The 19,893-nt window shown below is 43.5% G+C and overlaps 1 protein-coding gene across 4 annotated transcripts; it reads left to right on the top strand.

Annotated features, from left to right (window-relative positions):
* Positions 1 to 334: 334 nt before the first annotated feature.
* paqr3a (progestin and adipoQ receptor family member IIIa) lies at positions 335 to 18,083 on the top strand. 4 transcript variants are annotated; one of them, XM_070871087.1, is made up of 7 exons: positions 335 to 870; positions 1,121 to 1,309; positions 8,583 to 8,745; positions 12,478 to 12,633; positions 13,112 to 13,309; positions 15,466 to 15,556; positions 16,113 to 18,083. In XM_070871087.1, the coding sequence occupies exons 1-7, from the start codon at positions 848 to 850 to the stop codon at positions 16,250 to 16,252; spliced, it is 960 nt and encodes a 319-aa protein (XP_070727188.1). In that variant the 5' UTR covers positions 335 to 847; the 3' UTR covers positions 16,253 to 18,083. The 4 variants fall into 4 exon arrangements, with proteins under 4 accessions (XP_070727188.1, XP_070727192.1, XP_070727191.1 ...); XM_070871091.1 differs by having other exon boundaries at positions 335 to 462; XM_070871090.1 differs by having other exon boundaries at positions 347 to 425.
* Positions 18,084 to 19,893: the final 1,810 nt, after the last annotated feature.

A 19,893-nucleotide genomic window follows, 5' to 3' on the forward strand; every position in this document is an offset into this window, starting at 1 on the left:
CCCCCACCCCACTCCCTCTTTCCCCCCCCCCACCCCACTCCCTCTCTCTCCCCACCCCACCCCACTCCCTCTCCCTCTCTCTCCCCACCCCACTCCCTCTCTCTCCCCACTCCACTCCCTCTCTCTCCCCACCACTCCCTCTCCTCTCCTCTCCACCACCACTCTCTCTCTCTCTTTCTTTCTCATTCCTCTCTCACTTCCCTCTCGCTCTCTCCCTCTCCCTCTGACTCCTCCTCTCCGGCCTCGCGCTGCCAAGAAGATTCCCATGGACCCGGAAGTCAGCGACCGACCACATCCGGTTGAGAGCTGGCGGGAAAGGCTGGCCCAAAGCGCGGCGCCCCCGGGTCTGACCCCTGACCCCCCCGGCCCAGTATACTTTCATTCCCAGTGAAGATGTCGGCGCGGCGGCGGTGGTAAAGCGCAAGGTGAAAGTTTGACCATTTCCACATTCGACGCCCCCTGGTTAGGTGGTTAGTTAGCTCGTTAACCTGTTCGGTTGGGACCTTTTACAGCGCTGAAGGCGATATATAAATAAATGCAGGTTGTTGGGCTGGGGAGGTTGATGTCTGGTATTGTGGCCACTCGCTCGCCACCGGTAACTTTCCCCAGTGGCTGCTGTCATTTCATTAAACACAAGGATTTTGTACTTAATCGGCCAAAAATGGGTAATTTAAGCGCAGTTTGTATAGTCACATGATTGAGCTGGATTTTAGTTGAACTAATTTTATTCAGTTTAAAGTGAGATATTATTAGCTTATATCAAGAGCAAATAGTAATTCAAGGTGAAAATGTATCCGAGGTTCCAGCATCATCTTGTTTTCACATTGTCGGCTTTAAATAAGGAAAAATGCCACAAGGAAAAGGAGTAAGGTATTGAATATTTCCCAAGGTGTGCAATACTAAAAGCTCCAGAAAGACTAATAATTTTATAGATTCTTGTAATTTTTATTAATTTTATTAACCAGTTAAGTAAAACTATAATTTTTCTTAGTTCTAACTACTTTGGAGCCTTTGCTCAAATAACGTTGTGTTGAATGGATCTTATTGACGATCTTTTTGGTATACATGCATTGTTTGTTATGAAATCCTGTCATGTTTTTATTTATTTTGTAATTTCCAGCATCATGCCTCAGAAGTTGCTCAAAAGTGCCCACTACATTGAATTAGGAAACTACCACTATTGGCCTGTTCTTGTACCACGAGGCATCCGTCTCTACACTTATGAACAAATTCCATCTTTTCTTAAAGATAATCCTTACATTACAGATGGATATAGAGCTTATTTGCCATCAAAATTGTGCTTAAAAAGGTGGGTAAGATCCCTCTTCACATCAGTTTTATTGTTTTGGATACACGTTCTGGGAAAAAAATTAGTCTATACAATAATAAATAAGTAGGTTTGCGGCGGTGGGGGCAGAGGGAGACCTTTCCATTATGAGATGGTAGAGAATGTTCAAAGCACACTAAAGTTATCTAGCAGGAGTTAAGTATACTCCATAATTTTTTTATTTTAAAAGCAGGACCGCAAGCAGTATTTTTGGTAACGAATTTGGAAGTGTTAAAGATCTGGTGTCAGTCATGAACATATTTATGTTAGTAATTTAATAAATGCAATCTTGAAATGGAATATGTTACCATGCTCTGTATATTTATAATGTATGTGAAGACATTTTATGTCCATCAGTAGGGAGGGGAGTAAAGCTGGAATTAGAAAGCAAAAATGAAGGTGAGTTTGAAGGACAGAAGAGACTAGCAGGACAAAAAGGATGAAAAAACAAATTTAAAAGCTCTTTGTCTAAATGCACGTAGCATTCATAAGAAAATAGATGAATTTACGGCACAAATGGGTATGATCTGATAACCATTACAGAGACGTGGTTGCAAGGTGACCAGGACTGGGAACTAAATATTCAGGGGTATTTGACAATTCGGAAGGACAGACAGAAAGGAAAAGAAGGTGGGGTAGCTCTATTGATAAAGGATGGAATCAATGCAATAGTGAGAAACTATATTGGCTCAAATGATCAGGATGTTGAAACAGTTTGGGTGGAGATGAGGAATAATAAGGGGAAAAGTCACTGGTGGGCGTAGACTACAGGCCCCTTAACAGTAGCTACTCTGTTGGTCGGAGTATAAACCAAGAAATAGTGGAGGCTTGTAAAAAGGGAACAGTAATAATCATGGGTGATTTTAACCTCCATATTGATTAGACAAATCAAATTGGTCAGGGTAGCCTTGAGGAAGAATCCATAGAGTGCATAAGAGACAGGTTCCTTGAGCAGTATGTAATGGAACCAACCAGGGGGCAGGCTATCTTAGATCTGGTCCTGTGTAATGAGACAGGATTAATAAACAATCTCCTAGTAAAGGATCCCCTTGGAATGAGTAATCATAGCATGGTTGAATTTCAAATTCAGACGGAGAGCAAGAAAGTTGGATCTCAAACCAGCGTATTAAACTTAAATAAAGGAGACTACAAAGGTATGAGGGCAGAATTGGCTAAAGTGGACTGGCAAAATGATGGAACAGTGGTGGACATTTAAGGAGATATTTCATAACTCTCAAGAAAAATATATTCCAGTGAGGAGGAAAGGGTATAAAAGAAAAGATAGCCATCCGTGGCTAACTAAAGAAATAAAGGATGGTATCCAATTAAAAAGAAGAGCATACAAAGTGGCCAAAACTAGTGGGAGGACAGAAGATTGGGAAGCTTTTAAAAGCCAGCAAAGAATGACTTAAAAAAAATGATTAAGAAACGAAAAATAGACTATGAAAGTAAGCTAGCACGAAATATAAAAACAGATAGCAAGAGGTTCTACAGCTATATAAAAAGGAAGAGAGTGGCTAAAGTAAATGTTGGTCCCTTAGAGGACGAGACCGGGGAATTAGTGATGGGTAACATGGAGATGGCAGAAACGGAACAAATATTTTGTATCAGTCTTACGGTAGAGGACACTAAAAATACCCCAACAGTGGATAGTCAAGGGGCTATAGGGGGAGAGGAACTTAATACAATCACAATCACTAAGGAGGTGGTACTCAGTAAGACAATGGGACTAAAGGCGGATAAATCCCCTGGACCCGATGGCTTGCATCCTAGGGTCTTAAGAGAAGTAGCGGCAGGGATTGTGGATGCATTGGTTGTAATTTATCAAAATTCTCTGGATTCTAGGGCGGTCCCAGCAGATTGAAAAACTGCAAATGTAACGCCCCTATTTTAAAAAAAAAAGGAGGCAGACAAAAAGCAGGAAATTATAGACCAGTTAGCCCAACATCTGTGGTTGGCCTTGCCGGGCTGCTGGGTGTGGTGAGTCCTGCTGAGCTGTTGCAGGTGATGGGTTCTGCTTCGTGGTCAACCGCTGGGTCGGTTGCCACGTGTGTGTGTGTGTGTGTGTGTGTGTGTTGGAGGATCGAAAAAAGTAGAGTCTATTGTGGGTTGTTCTGGATAGTCTGTGAATCTGTGTTTGGTTTGGTCCAAGTGTTTCCTGCAGGTGAGTCCATTTGAAAGTTTGACCTGAAACACCCTGCTCCCCTCTTTGGCCATGACAGTGCCGGGAAGCCACTTGAGACCTTGTCCATAGTTTAACACAAATACAGGATCATTAATCTCGATTTCGCGTGACACATTTGCGCGATTATGATATTTATTCTTTTGAAGCCGCCTGCTCTCTACTTGTTCGTGTAGATTAGGGTGGACTAACGAGAGCTTTGTCTTAAGTGCCCTTTGCATGCACAGTTTAACAGGGGGAGCCCCAGTAAGCGAATGGAATCTTGTGCAGTAACTAAGCAGGACTCGGGATAGACGAGTCTGCAATGAGCCTTCAGTTACCCTCTTCAAGCTCTGCTTGATTGTTTGCACTGCTCGCTTTGCCTGACCATTGGACACTGATTTGAATGGGGCAGAAGTGACATGTTTGATCCCATTGCGGGTCATGAACTCTTTGAACTCAGCACTGGTAAAACATGGCCCATTGTCACTTACAAGGACAATCAGGCAGGCCGTGCGTGGTAAATATGGCCCGCAGGCTTTCAATGGTGGCAGCGGATGTGCTTGCCGATATTCTCACATTCAATCCATTTGGAGTACGCATCTACCACCACAAGGAACATTTTTCCCAAGAATGGGCCTGCATAGTCGACATGGACCCTGGACCATGGTTTGGAGGGCCAGGACCATTAGTGGCGCCTCCCTGGGTGCATTGCTTAACTGTGAACATGTGTTACATTTGTGCGCGCAGGACTCTTAAGTCTGCATCGATATCGGGCCACCACACGTGGGATCTGGCTATCGCTTTCATCATTACAGTGCCTGGGTGGGTACTGTGGAGGTCACTAATGAAAGTGTCCCTACCCTTTTTTGGCACCACTACCCGATTACCCCATAGGAGGCAGTCTGCCTGTATGGACATTTCATCTCTGTGCCGTTGGTACGGCTTTATATTTCTTCCTGCATCTCTAACGAGACACTAGAACAACTCCTGTGGATCACAGTTTTTTTTTATTACGGACAGTAAGGGATCCTGGCTCGTCCAGGTTCTAATCTATCGGGCGGTAACAGGTGATTGCTCACTTTCGAATGTTTCCATTACCATAACTAAATCTGCGGGCTGTGCCATCTCCACCCCTGTGGTGGCAATGGCAGCCTACTGAGAGCATCGGCACAGTCTGTGGCGGATGGCGTAGTTGTATGCGGACAATGTAAGCGCCCATCTCTGGATGTGGGCTGGTGCATTCGTATTTATCCCCTTACTTTCAGAAAAGAGGGATATAAGTGGCTTATGGTCGGTTTCCAATTCAAATTTGAGCCCAAACAGATATTGATGCATTTTCTTTACCCTTTAAACACACGCTAACGCTTCTTTTCTGATCATGCTGTAGGCCCTCTCAACCTTAGACAGACATCTGGATGCATAAGCAACTGGTTGCAATTTCCCAGATTCATTAGCTTGTTGCAATACACACCTGACACCGTATGATGACGCATGACATGCTGGTACCAAAAGCTTACATGGATCATACAACACAAGCAATTTGTTTGAGCATAACAGTTTTCTAGCTTTCTCAAAGGCATTTTCTTGGCTTTTACCCCATACCCATTCATCTCCTTTACGCAGTAAAGAGTGCAGTGGTTCTAACAGTGTGCTAAGACCCGGTAAGAAGTTACCAAAGTAGTTCAGGAGTCCTAGAAACGACCGCAGCTCCGTCACGTTCTGTGGTCTCGGTGAGTTCTTGATTGCCTCCGTCTTCGAAATGGTGGGCCTGATGCCGTCCGCCGCGATTCTTCTCCCCAGGAACTCCACTTCAGGCACCAGGAAAACGCACTGTGTTTTAACCTGAGCCCCACACGATTAAGTCGACTAAGAATCACCTCCAGGTTCTGCAGGTGCTCGACGGTGTCCTGACCTGCAACCAAGATGTCGTCCTGGAAGACGACGGTGCGCGGGACCGACTTCAGCAAGTTTTCCATGTTCCTCTGGAATATCGCCGCGGCTGATCGAATCCCAAACGGGCATCTGTTGTAAATAAAGAGACCTTTGTGCGTGTTGATGCAGGTGAGGCCCTTCGACGATTGCTCCAGCTCCTGCGTCATGTAGGCTGAGGTCAAGTCCAGCTTCGTGAACGTTTTTTCTCCCACCAGCGTCGCAAATAGGTCATCTGCCTTTGGTAGCGGGTATTGATCCTGCAGGGAAAAACAAATAATAGTTACTTTGTAATCACCACAGATTCTGACGGTGCCGTCTTCCTTGAGGACTGGAACAATCTGACTGGCCCACTCGTTGAATTCGATCGGCGAAATGATGCCCTCTCGTTGCAGCCGGTCCAACTCTATCTCCACCCTCATCATGTACGGTGCCGGTTCTGCTCCCGCCTTGTGATGGATGGGTCGCGCCCCCGGACTCAAATGGATCTGCACTTTTGCTCCTTGAAACTTCCCGATTCCTGGTTCGAACAGCGCGGGGAACTTGTTTAAGATCTGGGCGCATGAAGTGTCGTCGACGGACGAGAGCGCTCTGACGTCGTCCCAGTTCCAACGTATCTTTCCCAGCCAGCTCCTGCCGAACAGCGTGCGGCCATCGCCCGGTACCACCCAGAGTATTACTTCATGGCCAATGCCAAAAACAAAGAAGTCCATGAGTATATGCTCCAAGTGTCCATCGTAGGAGAGGTTTACGGTAGCACTGCCGATTACGGGAATCGGTTCCTTTGTGTAAGTTCTCAGTTTAGTACAAATGGGAGTCAGGACTGGCCTTGAGACCTTGCTGCACCACAATTTCTCGCAAGTCTTTTTGCTCATTATGGACTGGCTCGTGTCCAGCTCCATTGACACCGGGAGTCTATTTAATTGAACCTTCAGCATTATCGGTGGACACTTTGTGGTAAATGTGTGCACCCCATATACCTCTGCCTCCTCAGTCTGAAGCTCTGGTTCATCGTGATCCCCGTGGATCTGTCCTCCTCTGCAACATGGTGGTTTGCAGGAGTAGCAGGGTTTGCAGCTCGCCTGCACATACATTGGAAGTGTTCCATTGTTCCACAACCCTTGCAAACGTAACCTTTGAAGCGGCACGAATGGAAGCGATGATCACCTCTGCAGCGCCAACAAGATGTTAATGGCCTTGCATTTACCACCCTTGATGGTGGACTCAGACATCTGCAGACGTGCAGCTGCAGGCATGTGAGTCCTGCCCTGTACGTTATGATTCGCAAACATTACTTTGTTCACAGTACTTGCAACAGCACTCATGCGCTGAGAGATTTGTTTGGTATTGTCACTGGTGGCGATGAATGCCTGGGCTATCGCTATGGCTTTACTCAAGGTTGGGGTCTCTACAGTCAAAAGTTTGCAAAGTATTACTTCATGGCCAATGCCAAACACAAAGAAGTCCATGAGTATATGCTCCAAGTGTCCTTCAAATTCGCAATGTCCTGCAAGGCATCTTAACTCGGTGACGTAGCTCGCCACTTCCTGGCCTTCAGACCTCTTATATGTGTAGAATCGGTATCTCGCCATAAGAACGTTTTCCTTCGGATTTAGATGCTCCCGGACCAGTGTGTACAAATCATCGTACGACTTCTCTGGGTTTCGCTGGAGCAAGCAGATTTTTCATGAGGCCATACATTGGTGCCCCGTATATGGTGAGGAGGATCGCCCTTCGTTTGGCAACGTTCGCTTCTCCTTCCAGCTCGTTGGCCACGAAGTATTGGTTGAGTCGCTCCACGAAGGTTTCCCAATCATCTCCCTCCGAAAATTTCTCTAGGATGCCCACGGTTCTCTGCATTGGTGCAGTGGGGTTCATTATCTGCATCTCGTCGCCAGTTGTTATATCTTGCATAAAGAATCTGACCAGATACTGAGAGCTCAAAGTAACGTGTGACCATAGTCCTTTATTCAAGTCTCCAGAGTGCCTCTCCAGCATGTGAGGCCTCCTTATGGACAGATGCTCCCAAGGGATTGTGGGATCCTTTGGGACTCCAGGAGATGAGCCCTCTGGTAGTTACACAAGGTATTTGCAGGTTTACATATATAACAGCAGGGATCAGTGCCGGGACCCCAACTATTTGCAATCTATATTAATGACTTGGATGAAGGGACCGAGTGTAACGTAGCTAAGTTTGCTGACGATTCAAAGATGGGAGGAAAAGCAATGTGTGAGGAGGACACAAAAAACCTGCAAAAGGACATACAGGTTAAGTGAGTGGGCAAAAATTTGGCAGATGGAGTATAATGTTGGAAAGTGTGAGGATATGCACTTTGGCAGAAAAAAATCAAAGAGCAAGTTATTTAAATGGAGAAAAATTGCATAGTACTGCTGTGCAGCGGGACCTGGTGCATGAAACACAAAAGGTTAGTATGCAGGTACAGCAAGTGATCAGGAAGGCCAATGGAATCTTGGCCTTAATTGCAAAAGAGATGGAATATAAAAGCAGGGAAGCCTTGCTACAGTTATACAGGGTATTGGTGAGGCCACACCTGGAAAACTGCATATAGTTTTGGTTTCCATATTTAAGAAAAGATATACTTGCTTTGGAGGCAGTTCAGAGAAGGTTCACCAGGTTGATTCCGGAGATGAGGGGGTTGACTTACGAGGAAAGGTTGAATAGGTTGGGCCTCTACTCATTGGAATTCAGAAGAATGAGAGGTGATCTTATCGAAACGTATAAGATTATGAGGGGGCTTGACAAGGTGGTTGCAGAGAGGATGTTTCCACTGATGGGGAGACGAGAACTAGAGGGCATAATCTTAGAATAAGGGGCAGCCCATTTAAAACTGATGAGAAATTTCTTGAGGGTTGTAAATCTGTGGAATTCGCTGCCTCAGAGCTGTGAAAGCTGGGTCACTGAATAAATTTAAGACAGAGATAGTTAGTTTCTTGACCGATAAGGGGTTATGGGGAGCAAGCAGGGAAGTGGACCTGAGTCCATGATCGGATCAGCCATGATGGTATTGAATGGCGGAGCATGCTCGAGGGGCCGTGTGGCCTACTCCTGTTCCTATTTCTTAGGCCTAGGAAATGAGTTCAGATATCGAGATAGTTGCTCTTGTATTTTTACATTGGAATAATTAATCCTTCTCTCTCTAGTCTTTTCATCCTTTCTAATGAGACGGTGAATATCTGGAGTCACCTACTTGGATTTTTCCTGTTCTTCAGTCTTGGAATTTATGATATGACTATTGTACTTCCAGAAGCAAATGCCTCCAGGGATGATTATGTTATATATTCCATCTGTCTCTTCTGTTTCCAGGTAAGTGGTTTAGACATGTTTGTACATTCAAGAAATATATCTTTGCAGGGATCATTGTATTACAAGTTTGTCTTTCATGAGTGGTAGATACTCCAGTGACTGTAGAGCAGTGTTTCTCCAACTGGGGTTCGTAGAGACTTTCCAGGGGATCTATAACCGGAGGTGGCCAGAGGTAATTAAAAATGATTAAGTGGTGCATATTACTCTAATTCAAAAGTTGAAAACAAAAAATCCAACACATCTTAAAAAAAAATGAAAGCAAAAAGCAGATTCTAAAGATAGATTGTAGCCAGGACATAATTACACAGGAAGGAACGTGCATGGCAACACGTTATTAAATCACACTAACCATAATTGGGTTGTGCTTTTCAGTAGCACTTGCATTCAGTTCTGCGTCAAGCACTATGCTCCAACTTTCGCAATGTCAACAGGCATATATATTTATTTTGCCCAGAAATACTTTATATGCAGCTTCAATTTTATAAGCTCAGGGTTAAGTCACTGGGTAGAGATCTGTGACAATAAGGGAAGGTAACTCTTAATTGGGAATTGCTATGGATCGCCAGAACAAAAGAATAGTCAAGTGGAGAGGCGGGAGTTTTCACCACCCCCCCCCCCGTTTCCTACCCAGCGGAAACCAGGCAGGCGGTAGTGTCAAAATACCCTGTGCGACTTACCTCCTCTCTGCTCCCTCTGCCTTCTCATGCAGCCCAATATTAACCTACCATTTTAGTAGGCAAGTAGGACACCTGCTGGAAGGCAGAAGGTCCCTGCTTTAAATGTGACTCAGGTAATTAAAATGATCCATATGTTTTTTTTTTGGTTCTTGGTAGAATGAGCCTTAAATCTCATTAGCTAAATTCTGTGGAGAGGGCATTGAAGGGTGACATCTCCTTTTATAAAGGTTAAATAAAAAATAATTACCAGCAGTAATTCTTTATAAAACTACTGATTCAGTTCTTGTGAATTATTCTCAATGGCTGGGCCCACCTCCTCCGATGCCTACAGCTCTCATTCACATTGCAATGAGTGCTCCCTGCCGCCGTGGCCCTGTGACATTCTCCCTACACGTGATCAGAGTGCCTGCGAGATCCTTCCAACATGTGCCTAACTGTGTTCACACAAACATGTACAATCCCACAGTGTAGCTGTTAAAGAACATGCCAGTGAGACAGTATGGGAATGAATCATGCTTCCAGCAGCATCCCAGCATGTACATCGGTACTCGTGTCCTCACTCACCACGGCCAACTTGCTGACGGCTTTAAAAATTGTCCAGCACTAAGCGGCTGTTTGTTACTGTGGAGTACCCAGAATTAGTGAGAAGCGGGCCCACATATCTTGCTGATAGCTGCAAGTAAATACCTGTTTTCTTAAAAGCTTTATTAAAGCATTCTACATGTAGCACTTTCATATTATGAGCATTATATAGTATTATCATTTAAATGGCAGAGGGGATCAGAGATTATTAATTGATTTGAAAAGGGATCCTTCAACCAAAAACGTTTGCAAACCACTGCTGTAGAGCACTTGAAATTGTGATCTGACAAGTACCACTGTTAAAATGCCATGTCACCATTCTTTTACTATAGATTGGCACATGGACCAGAATAATGGGGCCTAATCCAGGTAGTTTTTGATGCTGGTGATGGGTTACAAAAGTGTCCCAGCACAAATCTATTTCCCCACCCCTTTAGCTCCCCAAAATTCTAAATGGAATGGATTGTTCCAGTTTTGTACGCTTGTATTAGCAGCATACCAAATTTACAGTGCTTGCTTGATTTATTGTTATTTCTCCAAATTGGTCATTTTAGTAGCAGGCTGAGTGACAGTAAGTTTCATGCAAATGGAGGTGGAGTTTATACATATTTATAATAACATATATCCAGTAATTGAATATAGAATGTTTTCACTGTTGAGCAAAATTAACTTTAACTTGCAGAAATAGAGAGATGCGAGTGTTGATCATCAGCAAACCATAAGGCAGAGGTTACATAGTGATGAAAAAATTGATCCTACAATGTGACAAAAACCAGAACCTAGATTTTCTGATTGGCCTTTTTAACATTGGTGGTGATTCATTTAAAATAGGTTAGTCCCACTGGAGTCAGGCTAATTGGAAAATCCAGCTGTAATGACAAACATATTGTCAATATAATCAAAGTGCGGTTGATTACATCTGATCTCAAGAACCCAATTTTCTGGGCTGAATCAAGTACAAGTTCTGAATCCAGAACTCTGAAAACCGGAACTGTCCGAAAACCGGATATTTTGCGCATCCCAGACGGAATCGTCCGGAAATATTGTCCGAAAACCGGACATTTTTGATGCGGCCAAGATGGGGACATCAGGCAGCGAGGGACGAGGAAAGCAGTAAAAAGTGCAGCCTTGGGGGGCCGTGGGTAACGGGAATCGACGAGTGGCAAAGTCCGAAATCCGGCACAGATTCGGTCGAAGATTCTGGATTTCAGACAAGAAAATCAAGTCTGAAATCTGAATCCGTGCCGGATTTCGGGTTTTGCCGGATTTCAGACATCGCCACTCAAAAATCGGTATGGATTCGGTCGATGATACTGGATTTAGGACGTTGTACAGGTTGAGCGTCCAAAATTCGGGCCAATCCGTGCCGGAGACTTCCCGAAACCAGAAAATATTCCAAAATCTGGACGACTCCGCCTTGGCGGCCCGACCTCGCCCCAGCTCTCGGCAGCTCAACCCTCCCCAACTCCACCTACCTTGGCCCAGGCAAAGACGTTACGAAATCCAGAATCCAGAACAGCCTCGGTCCCGAGGTTTCTGGATTTTGGATGTCACACTGTACCTGTAGTCTCTCTTTCTTTTTGTGAAAGGAAATTAGTTCATGTTGATTAAATCAACAGTTGCACTAAAATGGCATGATTAGGAGCTGGGCTCGTGGTGTGTGCGGCATGCATATGATCAAAGTTGTGTTGCTTGAGTGGAGGATTGATGAGCTGCAGGACCAGCTGGCTACACTCTGCAATATATGTGGAAAGAAAAGTTTCTGGGAGATGCATTGCAGAGGCTGGTCACCCAATAGGGTGAGGAAGTGTGAAGCAGTGAGGAAGAGGGTGACTACCCACAGGGGAGGTAAGAGATTAGGAAACCTCCACGGGTCTGGATTTTTCCAATATCTATAGTTCTTAACATCTGTGATGAGGACAAGGATATGTCTCTTTGCCCTACAAGAAACATGTGGAATAAATGAGTTTCCTTGATTACCAAGTAGAACCTAGATACAAATAGGGGCAGGAGCATGACTCTGAACATTGACCAGGACATCGTTGCATTGGAAGTCAGAGGTGTCCTCAGCCAAACTTGTGTCAGCAAATATACTGTTAAGCTTTCTAGGCCTTGCTTTTATGGGAGCGATGTACATTCTTCAGAACTTTGGTGTTGAGTGCTAGAGGCTCCTTAAGACAAGGTATGCCTCTGGGTGGCTTTGCCAGAATTATTTTCTGACCCGAGGACGGGAATATGTCAGGCCTGGAAATTCAATGGTGATGCAAGTCCATCTGGCAGCTGTGCTCACTGCTTCCGTTCCAATGTTTACCAATTAAGATTACATGTCTGCAATGTAATTCTGAGACTTGCTTAAAAAGGGAACAGCCATTAAAATCATTTTGCAAGCAGTGAGGTGCTAGGCATTGTAATATGCAGCTTTTTACAACAAATGTTTTTTTCTTGCAGTTAGTGTGGAGTATTTGCTTTGTAGGTTTGCATGTTGTGTTCAGTTGGATATCACCTGTTCTGCTGCCATCGCTCTGAGAAAGCAAATCGTCGCTGGATGGCCCTTGATTACGCTGGTATTGTCATAGGGATTTTGGGCTGCTATGTCCCTGCAGTGTTCTATGCCTTTTACTGTAATGAGGTGAGTTTTTTTTCTGATCAATATGCTTAAACTGTCATTTTTACACATTTATTAACAGTAATATTTGACATTTCTATTTACTAACCAAATGATAATTAAGCCCAGATTGGAATTCATGCCACATCTAACCACAGATGAGCAAAACCACAGTCACATTTAGAAATGTTTGCTTGTTAAAAGAAACTTCCCTCCTTCAAATCTTCTGTGAATGGGGTTTGGGGGAGGGAGAAGGGGGACAACATATCCTGTAGCACTTTAACCTGGTAAGAGAAAATGATATTTTTAAATACAAATGATCCAAATCAATTGTGTTTGTATCTGATCACTTAGGTAAATCTAACCTGCAATTCCATAATATGCTGCTATGTTCAATTACTAGAGTTTCACAAAATTAAATGAATTACTTCCAACCATGAAACCATTTGTAATAAGTGGTTGAATAATTTGTATGAGACTTCAATTTTGTTTTTGTGCTTAGTATTGGCGGCAGGTGTACTTAATAATGGTGCTGGCTATGATACTAGCAGTATTCTTTGCACAAATCCATCCGTATTACCTCACTCAGCAGTGGTACAACCTGCGTGCACTCATCTTTTGCTGCGTTTCTGCATATGGGTTTATCCCAACAATTCACTGGATTTGGCAGAATGGAGGGATGAGCGCACCAATAGTTCAGGTGAGTTAGACAAAATGAGTTTAAACTGCATAGAATTTAATGCTTGTACAGTTGATGTGTTTGGGGCAAACTAGTCAACAAGGGTCAGTTTTAGCATCTAATTCAGGAAGCAAGCAAATACTGCATTCTATCCAATAACATCATGCCTAATTTTCATCAAACTTAATGTATTGTTGCAGTTTACTCCACAGAAGGGTTAAATTTGACATTGAATTTAGATATTTTGGACAAAAATTAGTTTAGCTTCAAGGATTATTTTTAACTCAAAAGGTAGTTACTATCAGAATCCTTAAAATATTTTTAAGTAGGTGATGCATTTGTAAGACATAATGAGCCACAGCATAATAGAATGTGTTCAGAGTCAACATTCCCATCTAATATTCTAGCTGTGGTTGTACCTTCAAGGAGAAGGGTCGAGTGGAAAGTAAGCATTTTGCCACTGGAAGGGATTCAGCAAATGAGTTATTTGGGCCATTTCTTGCACACTGCAAAATCCTATATTACATTACACTTTTGGGAGGGCATGCACTGTCACCGTAAAACTTTCCCCAAACATCAACTTGTGTGTCGGGCTGCTCGCAGAAGAATGTTTGAGTGCTTTAGGGGCATTAAATGGGTGGTGAAGAAAGCATGGTTGAAGAATACATTATTTGGGGAACTTTTGAAAGCAGAGGAATTGAAAAGGCAGTAGTGTTTAAGAACAGAATTCTGCAGGGCAAGGGCAGTGTAGCTGAAAATGCAGCTGACAACTGAGGGGAGTTGCTGGGGGAGGGGGGAGAGGCAGGTATGGAATAAGCTTATGTCTAATTGGACAGAGAGCATGTGCAGGGATGCATGGCTGGAGATCACTGAGGTAGGCTGGTGTGATACTGGAAGGATTAAAAAGTGAGGACGATTCAGTGTACTACTGGAGAAGGGAGCAGTATGGGTGAGGATGTAGACTGGCATTCTGAATAAGTTATAGTTTGTGAAGGGAGGAGGTTGTTAAATGTAGAAATGAAGAATTTTATCTTGGAAGTGATAAAGGTGTGAAGTCATTGGCCTGCATCAGTCTATGCTTGTATGCAGTCTGGCCAATGTCACCAAGGAGTAGTATGTGTATATAAATAATGAAAAAGGTGTATGGAGAGGAGCTCCATGAGTAACAACCAATACTTGACAGAAAAAAACCCTTTGAATCTGAGTGTGAATTAAATGACTGAAAAATAAATGTTTAGAGGGTTACAACCCTCATCCCCAACACAGGCGTCTTTTCCTCCCCCCACTGACCTTCAGCCATCTAGTCCCCATACTCTAGAATTCCCTCACTATGGGCCCAAGTTTCCACAAGAAAAAAAACGGGCGCCCCTCCGAGCTGGGTGCACGTTTTTCGCGCCTAAAACGGCGCCTAAAAAAAAAAAATCGCGATTCTGCAGCTCCTCGTCTGCCTGGCGCGGCGTGCAGGGGGCCGGAGCCTACACTCGTGCCGATTTTGTAAGTGGGAGGGGGCGGGTACTATTTAAATTAGTTGTTTTCCTGCCGGCAACGCTGTACATGCGCGTTGGAGCGTTTGCGCATGCTCAGTGTGAAAAAAACATTGGCACTCGGCCATTTTTGTAGTTCTTTGTAGCTGTTTAGTTTTTTAACAATTTTTAATAAAAGTATATTGCCATCAGCACAGAGGCTTCTTGTAGCAGTGAGAAGGGTGCAGGAAGCCGTTTCCCGACGGCAAAAGGGGGAGGTCGTCGGGAAATGGCTCCTCAATTTCTGAGGCTTCCTGCAGCCTTCTCTCTTTCCCGCCAGCCGTCTGGAACGGCTCCATTCTCTCTCCCCTCCCCCCCCCCCCCCCCCCCCGCGTTCGGTCGGCTCCCTTTTCTCTCTTTGTCTTGGCCTCCATTTTTGTCTGATTACTCCCTCGGGATGTTTTTCTACATTAAAAACACTATATAAAACGCAAGTTGTTATCGATAAGGAGGGTTTCAGTATAGAAATTACTCGTGTTATACAAAAATAAACCTGAGTTGGTGGTGAAAGGTTAAATTGCAGTGGTATATATAAAAAAAAATGAATAGTGGTTCACAGAAATCTATTCAGATCTTTTCCAATTGAATTATAGTTAACAAATTTTTACATTTTTCTTTAAGTTTAATCCTAATTCAGTTACTTTATATTCCCAGGCATTTGTTCCACGTGTATTTGTGATGTATTTGATGGGTGCAGTGGCTTTTTTTCTCTACATCACAAAAATTCCAGAAAGATATTTCCCAGGTGAGCATGCAGAGGCTAAAGTTTATTTTTATGACTTTGGATAACCACAATGAATATGCAAAGTTAGTTTCATAGCCAGTCTCAAAGCAAGTGATTTGTTAACACTTGCTCCAGATAGTGTAATATTCAAAACAAGTTTCTGCCTCCCAAATGAGTCGAATTATAGCTAAAATATGGCAGAGATGTGCTGGGTCTATACCAAGCTGGACTGAAACTACTTAATACATTTATAATTTTGAGGTTATTTTGGCATTCATTTTGCCTCCCAGCAGGGCCTATTTTTGGGGTGGGGGACTGCAAACCAAACCTTCAATAAATAGTTTGCCCAATAGTAGGAATTAATTTCTTAAGGCTTCATATTAAAGGTTAAGACCTTTTACAAGAACATTGTAACCAAAGGAAGTTTTAATTTCTAAATGTTCATTTTTAACTCACTTCAACATCTAATATTGCTTTGTTCGAGTGTTGCTGGTTACAAAATTACCAAATATGGTACATAGTAACATTCTTCAGGGATAAAAAGCATGAGTTGCTAATATTTCTGTACCTTTTACAGGGCAGCTCAACTACCTCGGCTCCAGTCATCAGTGCTGGCATGTCCTTGTTGTCGTGATGTTTTATTGGTGGCACCAAACTGGAGTCTACATCACGCAGTACAGACACAACCAGCCCTGTCCTGAACTTAGGAATACATAACTACATCATCAGTGTCTTCTGTGATTGGGTGAACAATTTCCTTAAAAGTGCCTGTTGAGAATCTGTAGTATTACACTGAGCCAGACTACTGGCAGGGGAAGGAGGGATAAAGTGTTAACATTCTACTGGTGCATTGATAATTCGTGTTTGTTGTTGATCTGTACATGTACAGACCTTTATTTAAACAAAGTAACAGATTATTATTTGGATGAGAAAGGACAGCATTTAGCTTCCAGATGTTGTCTACTGCAGATACTTTCCAGTAACTTTTTGTAGGATGTCTATGGTACTTGTACAGAGCTTCCACCATAGGGTGTAGTAGTCATCCTTCAAATCATGTGTGTTTCTCATACTATTAAGATATACAACTGGAAAATCAGCATATACATTGAGATTTTCAGTTGGTGTCAGGTACTGGTCTCAATCAAGCTGGTAAATCAGTTAAATTGTCAATTGCTTGTTGCAGTGACAATGGAGCAAATATGCAGATGAAGACCTTCATTTGCCAAGTGACTAAATTTTAATGTTAATGAGTAGATGGTGTTTTTAACATTAGCATTGCACTGCACTTTTATTACCCCTGATTGGAAGCCCAAGTGGTGTGGGGTTGCCTCTTCCCTTGTCCATACTAGCATACATGAGGAGACCTCTTCAGCTGTACTACCACTTTTGTATTAATGCACATTTGAAGCTGCTTTCCATAGATGCAAAAGTAGTAGAATAATGTACGTGTTTCTTTCAGATCTACTTGGATGAGAGTTTGCTGATCAAGTCTGCTAAGTCCTATTCCCTAACGACCTGGAACAGAGAATGTGAAAGGGCAAAGTGTGCACTGAAATGAAACTGTAGCATATGTATTTTTTTAAGTAGCCCATATATTTTAAGATATAACACTATATCCATAAATAGAATTGGGAGACCATAGCCAAGAAAAAATCCTTATGTAAGGAGTGTAGACAGAATTAGAACATTTGGCATTTAATCTTCAGAATAAGAACTGCTATACAATGGTTGATAATCTACCTACATTTAGTAATACTTAGTAGAATTTTCTAGTAATCTAACTATTGTTTGCTCAAATTGTACACATTACTGTAATGAATGTCACCAGCATGATGTTAGCCCAGAAAGTGACCAGACTGTTTCCTGATTACTTTGAGGTCTTGGTAACAGTCAAGTTGGCTGATTTGGTCCTTTAGGGCATAAGATAATTGACTGATAAGTGTAGTGAAATTGATATTTATTGTCTTGATAGGGAGAAAGAAGGCTACTTCTTGTACCCTTCCTCATGTACAGCAAGAGAGATCATGCCACCTTGCACTGCTTCAGTGAACTGGCCGGGCAGGGTATTCTAACAGACCAGGCATAACTGATAGACAAAATATTCTAGAAGTCTTAAATATACTTCGGTTTTCCTTTTTAAACAAAATGTTACCTTTGTGAAATATGAAAGTATAACCCCTTCAAATAACCATGGTGTAAGAATGCAACAATTGCTGCTAAGATCACCGATGATTAAAGGGTGCATTTTACAAATCCGTGCTCCTGCCCCAGAGCTTCATAAAGTTTACCCTTGGATGACAAACTAGTGGAGGGCTAAGTGCAATGTATAAGGTTTTTTTAAATAGCTGTTTTGTGTATAGGAAATGTCTTGTTTACTAATAGAACCAGTGCTGTTTGAAAATGGTGGTAGTTATTGTAATTGCCATACTTAGTTCTTACTCTTACATTTTTACTACTTGCTCTCAAAGGACAAGCTGGTCATGTGACTGTCAGTTGCTTAAGTTCTGCATTTTACTCAGCCTGGAAAAGGTGGTTTAAATCCAGAAATTCTGTGTTTACTTTGGGGGGGGGGGGGGGGGGGGGGAAGGAGAAGGAAGGGGGAGAGAATGGAGTTGGTGTGGGTTCAGTATGACTAAAATTATTTGGAGCTTTGTTCATTATTTCTCCTGTGACTTAATAAATACATATTTTCCAACACTTACTGGATTCTCAAATTTGCATCACAATTCTTTCAGTACCTGCAACTTTAATTATACAATAGGTATCTAGTCCACAAATGACACCTGTGACTGCACCAAAAACTATAACCACCTTCATTGCATATATTGTGGCTGGACATGGTTATCCCTGCTTGCTCTATCAATAATTCCTACTAGGAACCAAAGGGAAAAGTAAATAAAAAACATGCAATTTGAAGAGCTATGGTTCAGTTGATACAAGGTAATGGAGGACCAGGCGCCAATGTAATAGGTAAGTGCACACAGGAGTGCTGGATGAACTGGACTTGGTGTGAGTTAGGACATGCAGCAGAGTTGTGGATGAGTTTATGAAGGGTGGAAGACTGAAATAGTAGACTCTGGAGGTAACAATAGCATGGATTAGGGTTTCATTGTGTTTTTTTTAATTCATTCACCGGATGTGGGCATCACTGGCATAGCCAGCATTTATTGCCGTTGAAGGTGGTAGTGAGCCACCTTCTTGAATTGCAAGTCAGTGTGGTAAAGGTGCTCTGAGTGCTGTTGGGGAGTTTTTTTTCCAGAAGTTTAACAGTCACCATTACTGATACTAGCTTTTTATCCCAGCTTCAGTTAATTAACTGAATTTAAATTCCCCAGCTGCCGTGGTGGGATTTGAACTCTGAATGATTAGTCCTGTGTTTACAATGTTTATTATTGTACGAGGCATAACAGAGTCTTGGGGCCCAAATTTCCACACGATAAAAAACGGGCGTCCCTCCGAACTGGGCGCCCGTTTTTCGCGTCACAAAGTGCGCCCAAAAAAACACTCCGTATTCTCCATCTCCCTGCAGGTCCTCTGGCCCTCGGCGCGGCGCAGCAGGAGCTGTAGGGGGCGGAGCTAGGACCCTGCGCCGAAAACAGTGCCGGGAACTCTGCACATGCGCGCTACAGTGGGCACGCAAGTGCAGTAGCTCCAGGCGCCCGAAACTGTGTGGGAGGGGCCCGAAGCACGCAGCCCCTAGCCTTGGCCCAATGGCCTCACTGGGGCTGCGTGAATAAGGCTCCTCCCACGGCCAGCTCCTGCTTCCTGCCGACTCCCGCTCCTGCTTGCCCCCCGCGCCCCCCCCCCCCCCCCCCGGACTCGACCCGTCTCCCGCTCCCACCCGACTCTACTCCCGCCCCCGTACTGGATCCGACCTGACCTCCCCCTCCCCGACCTTTCTCCCCCCGCCCCGAACCTCTCCCCGACCCGACGCCATCTACCGCTGGGGACGGGCCCTGCCGGAAATCTCGGGCCCGGCCCGTTCAGCCTTCGGCCCAACCGCTTCCTAAAGACCTGCCTGAAGAACTTTCACACAGGTAGGAACATGGTTTATTTAATCTTTTCTTTGCTTATAAATTTTTATTCAAGTTGGATTTATTTGTATAAATATAACTAAGGATTTATTGTAGAATTTAATGACTTCCCTTCCCCGCCCCCTCGTTCCCTAAGCCTAATTTGTAACCTGCGCCTGAATTTTTAATGTGTAGAACAGGTTTTTTCAGTTCTACAAGAATCTTCACTTGCTCCATTCTAAGTTAGTTTGGAGTACGTTTTCACTGTGGAAACTTTGAAATCAGGCGTCAGTGGCCGGACACGCCCCCTTTTGAAGAAAAAATTCTGTTCCAAAGTGAAACTGT

This window comes from Pristiophorus japonicus, chromosome 2 (genome assembly GCF_044704955.1).
Source record: "Pristiophorus japonicus isolate sPriJap1 chromosome 2, sPriJap1.hap1, whole genome shotgun sequence".
Lineage (NCBI taxonomy): Eukaryota > Metazoa > Chordata > Chondrichthyes > Pristiophoridae > Pristiophorus > Pristiophorus japonicus.

Coding starts and splice junctions, on each gene's coding strand:
- paqr3a (XM_070871087.1), top strand. CDS start 848: ATGCCACAAGGAAAAGGAGTAAG. Junction 8,746..12,477: donor TCTGTCTCTTCTGTTTCCAG/GTAAGTGGTTTA, acceptor TTTGCTTTGTAG/GTTTGCATGTTGTGTTCAGT. Junction 13,310..15,465: donor TGAGCGCACCAATAGTTCAG/GTGAGTTAGACA, acceptor TTATATTCCCAG/GCATTTGTTCCACGTGTATT.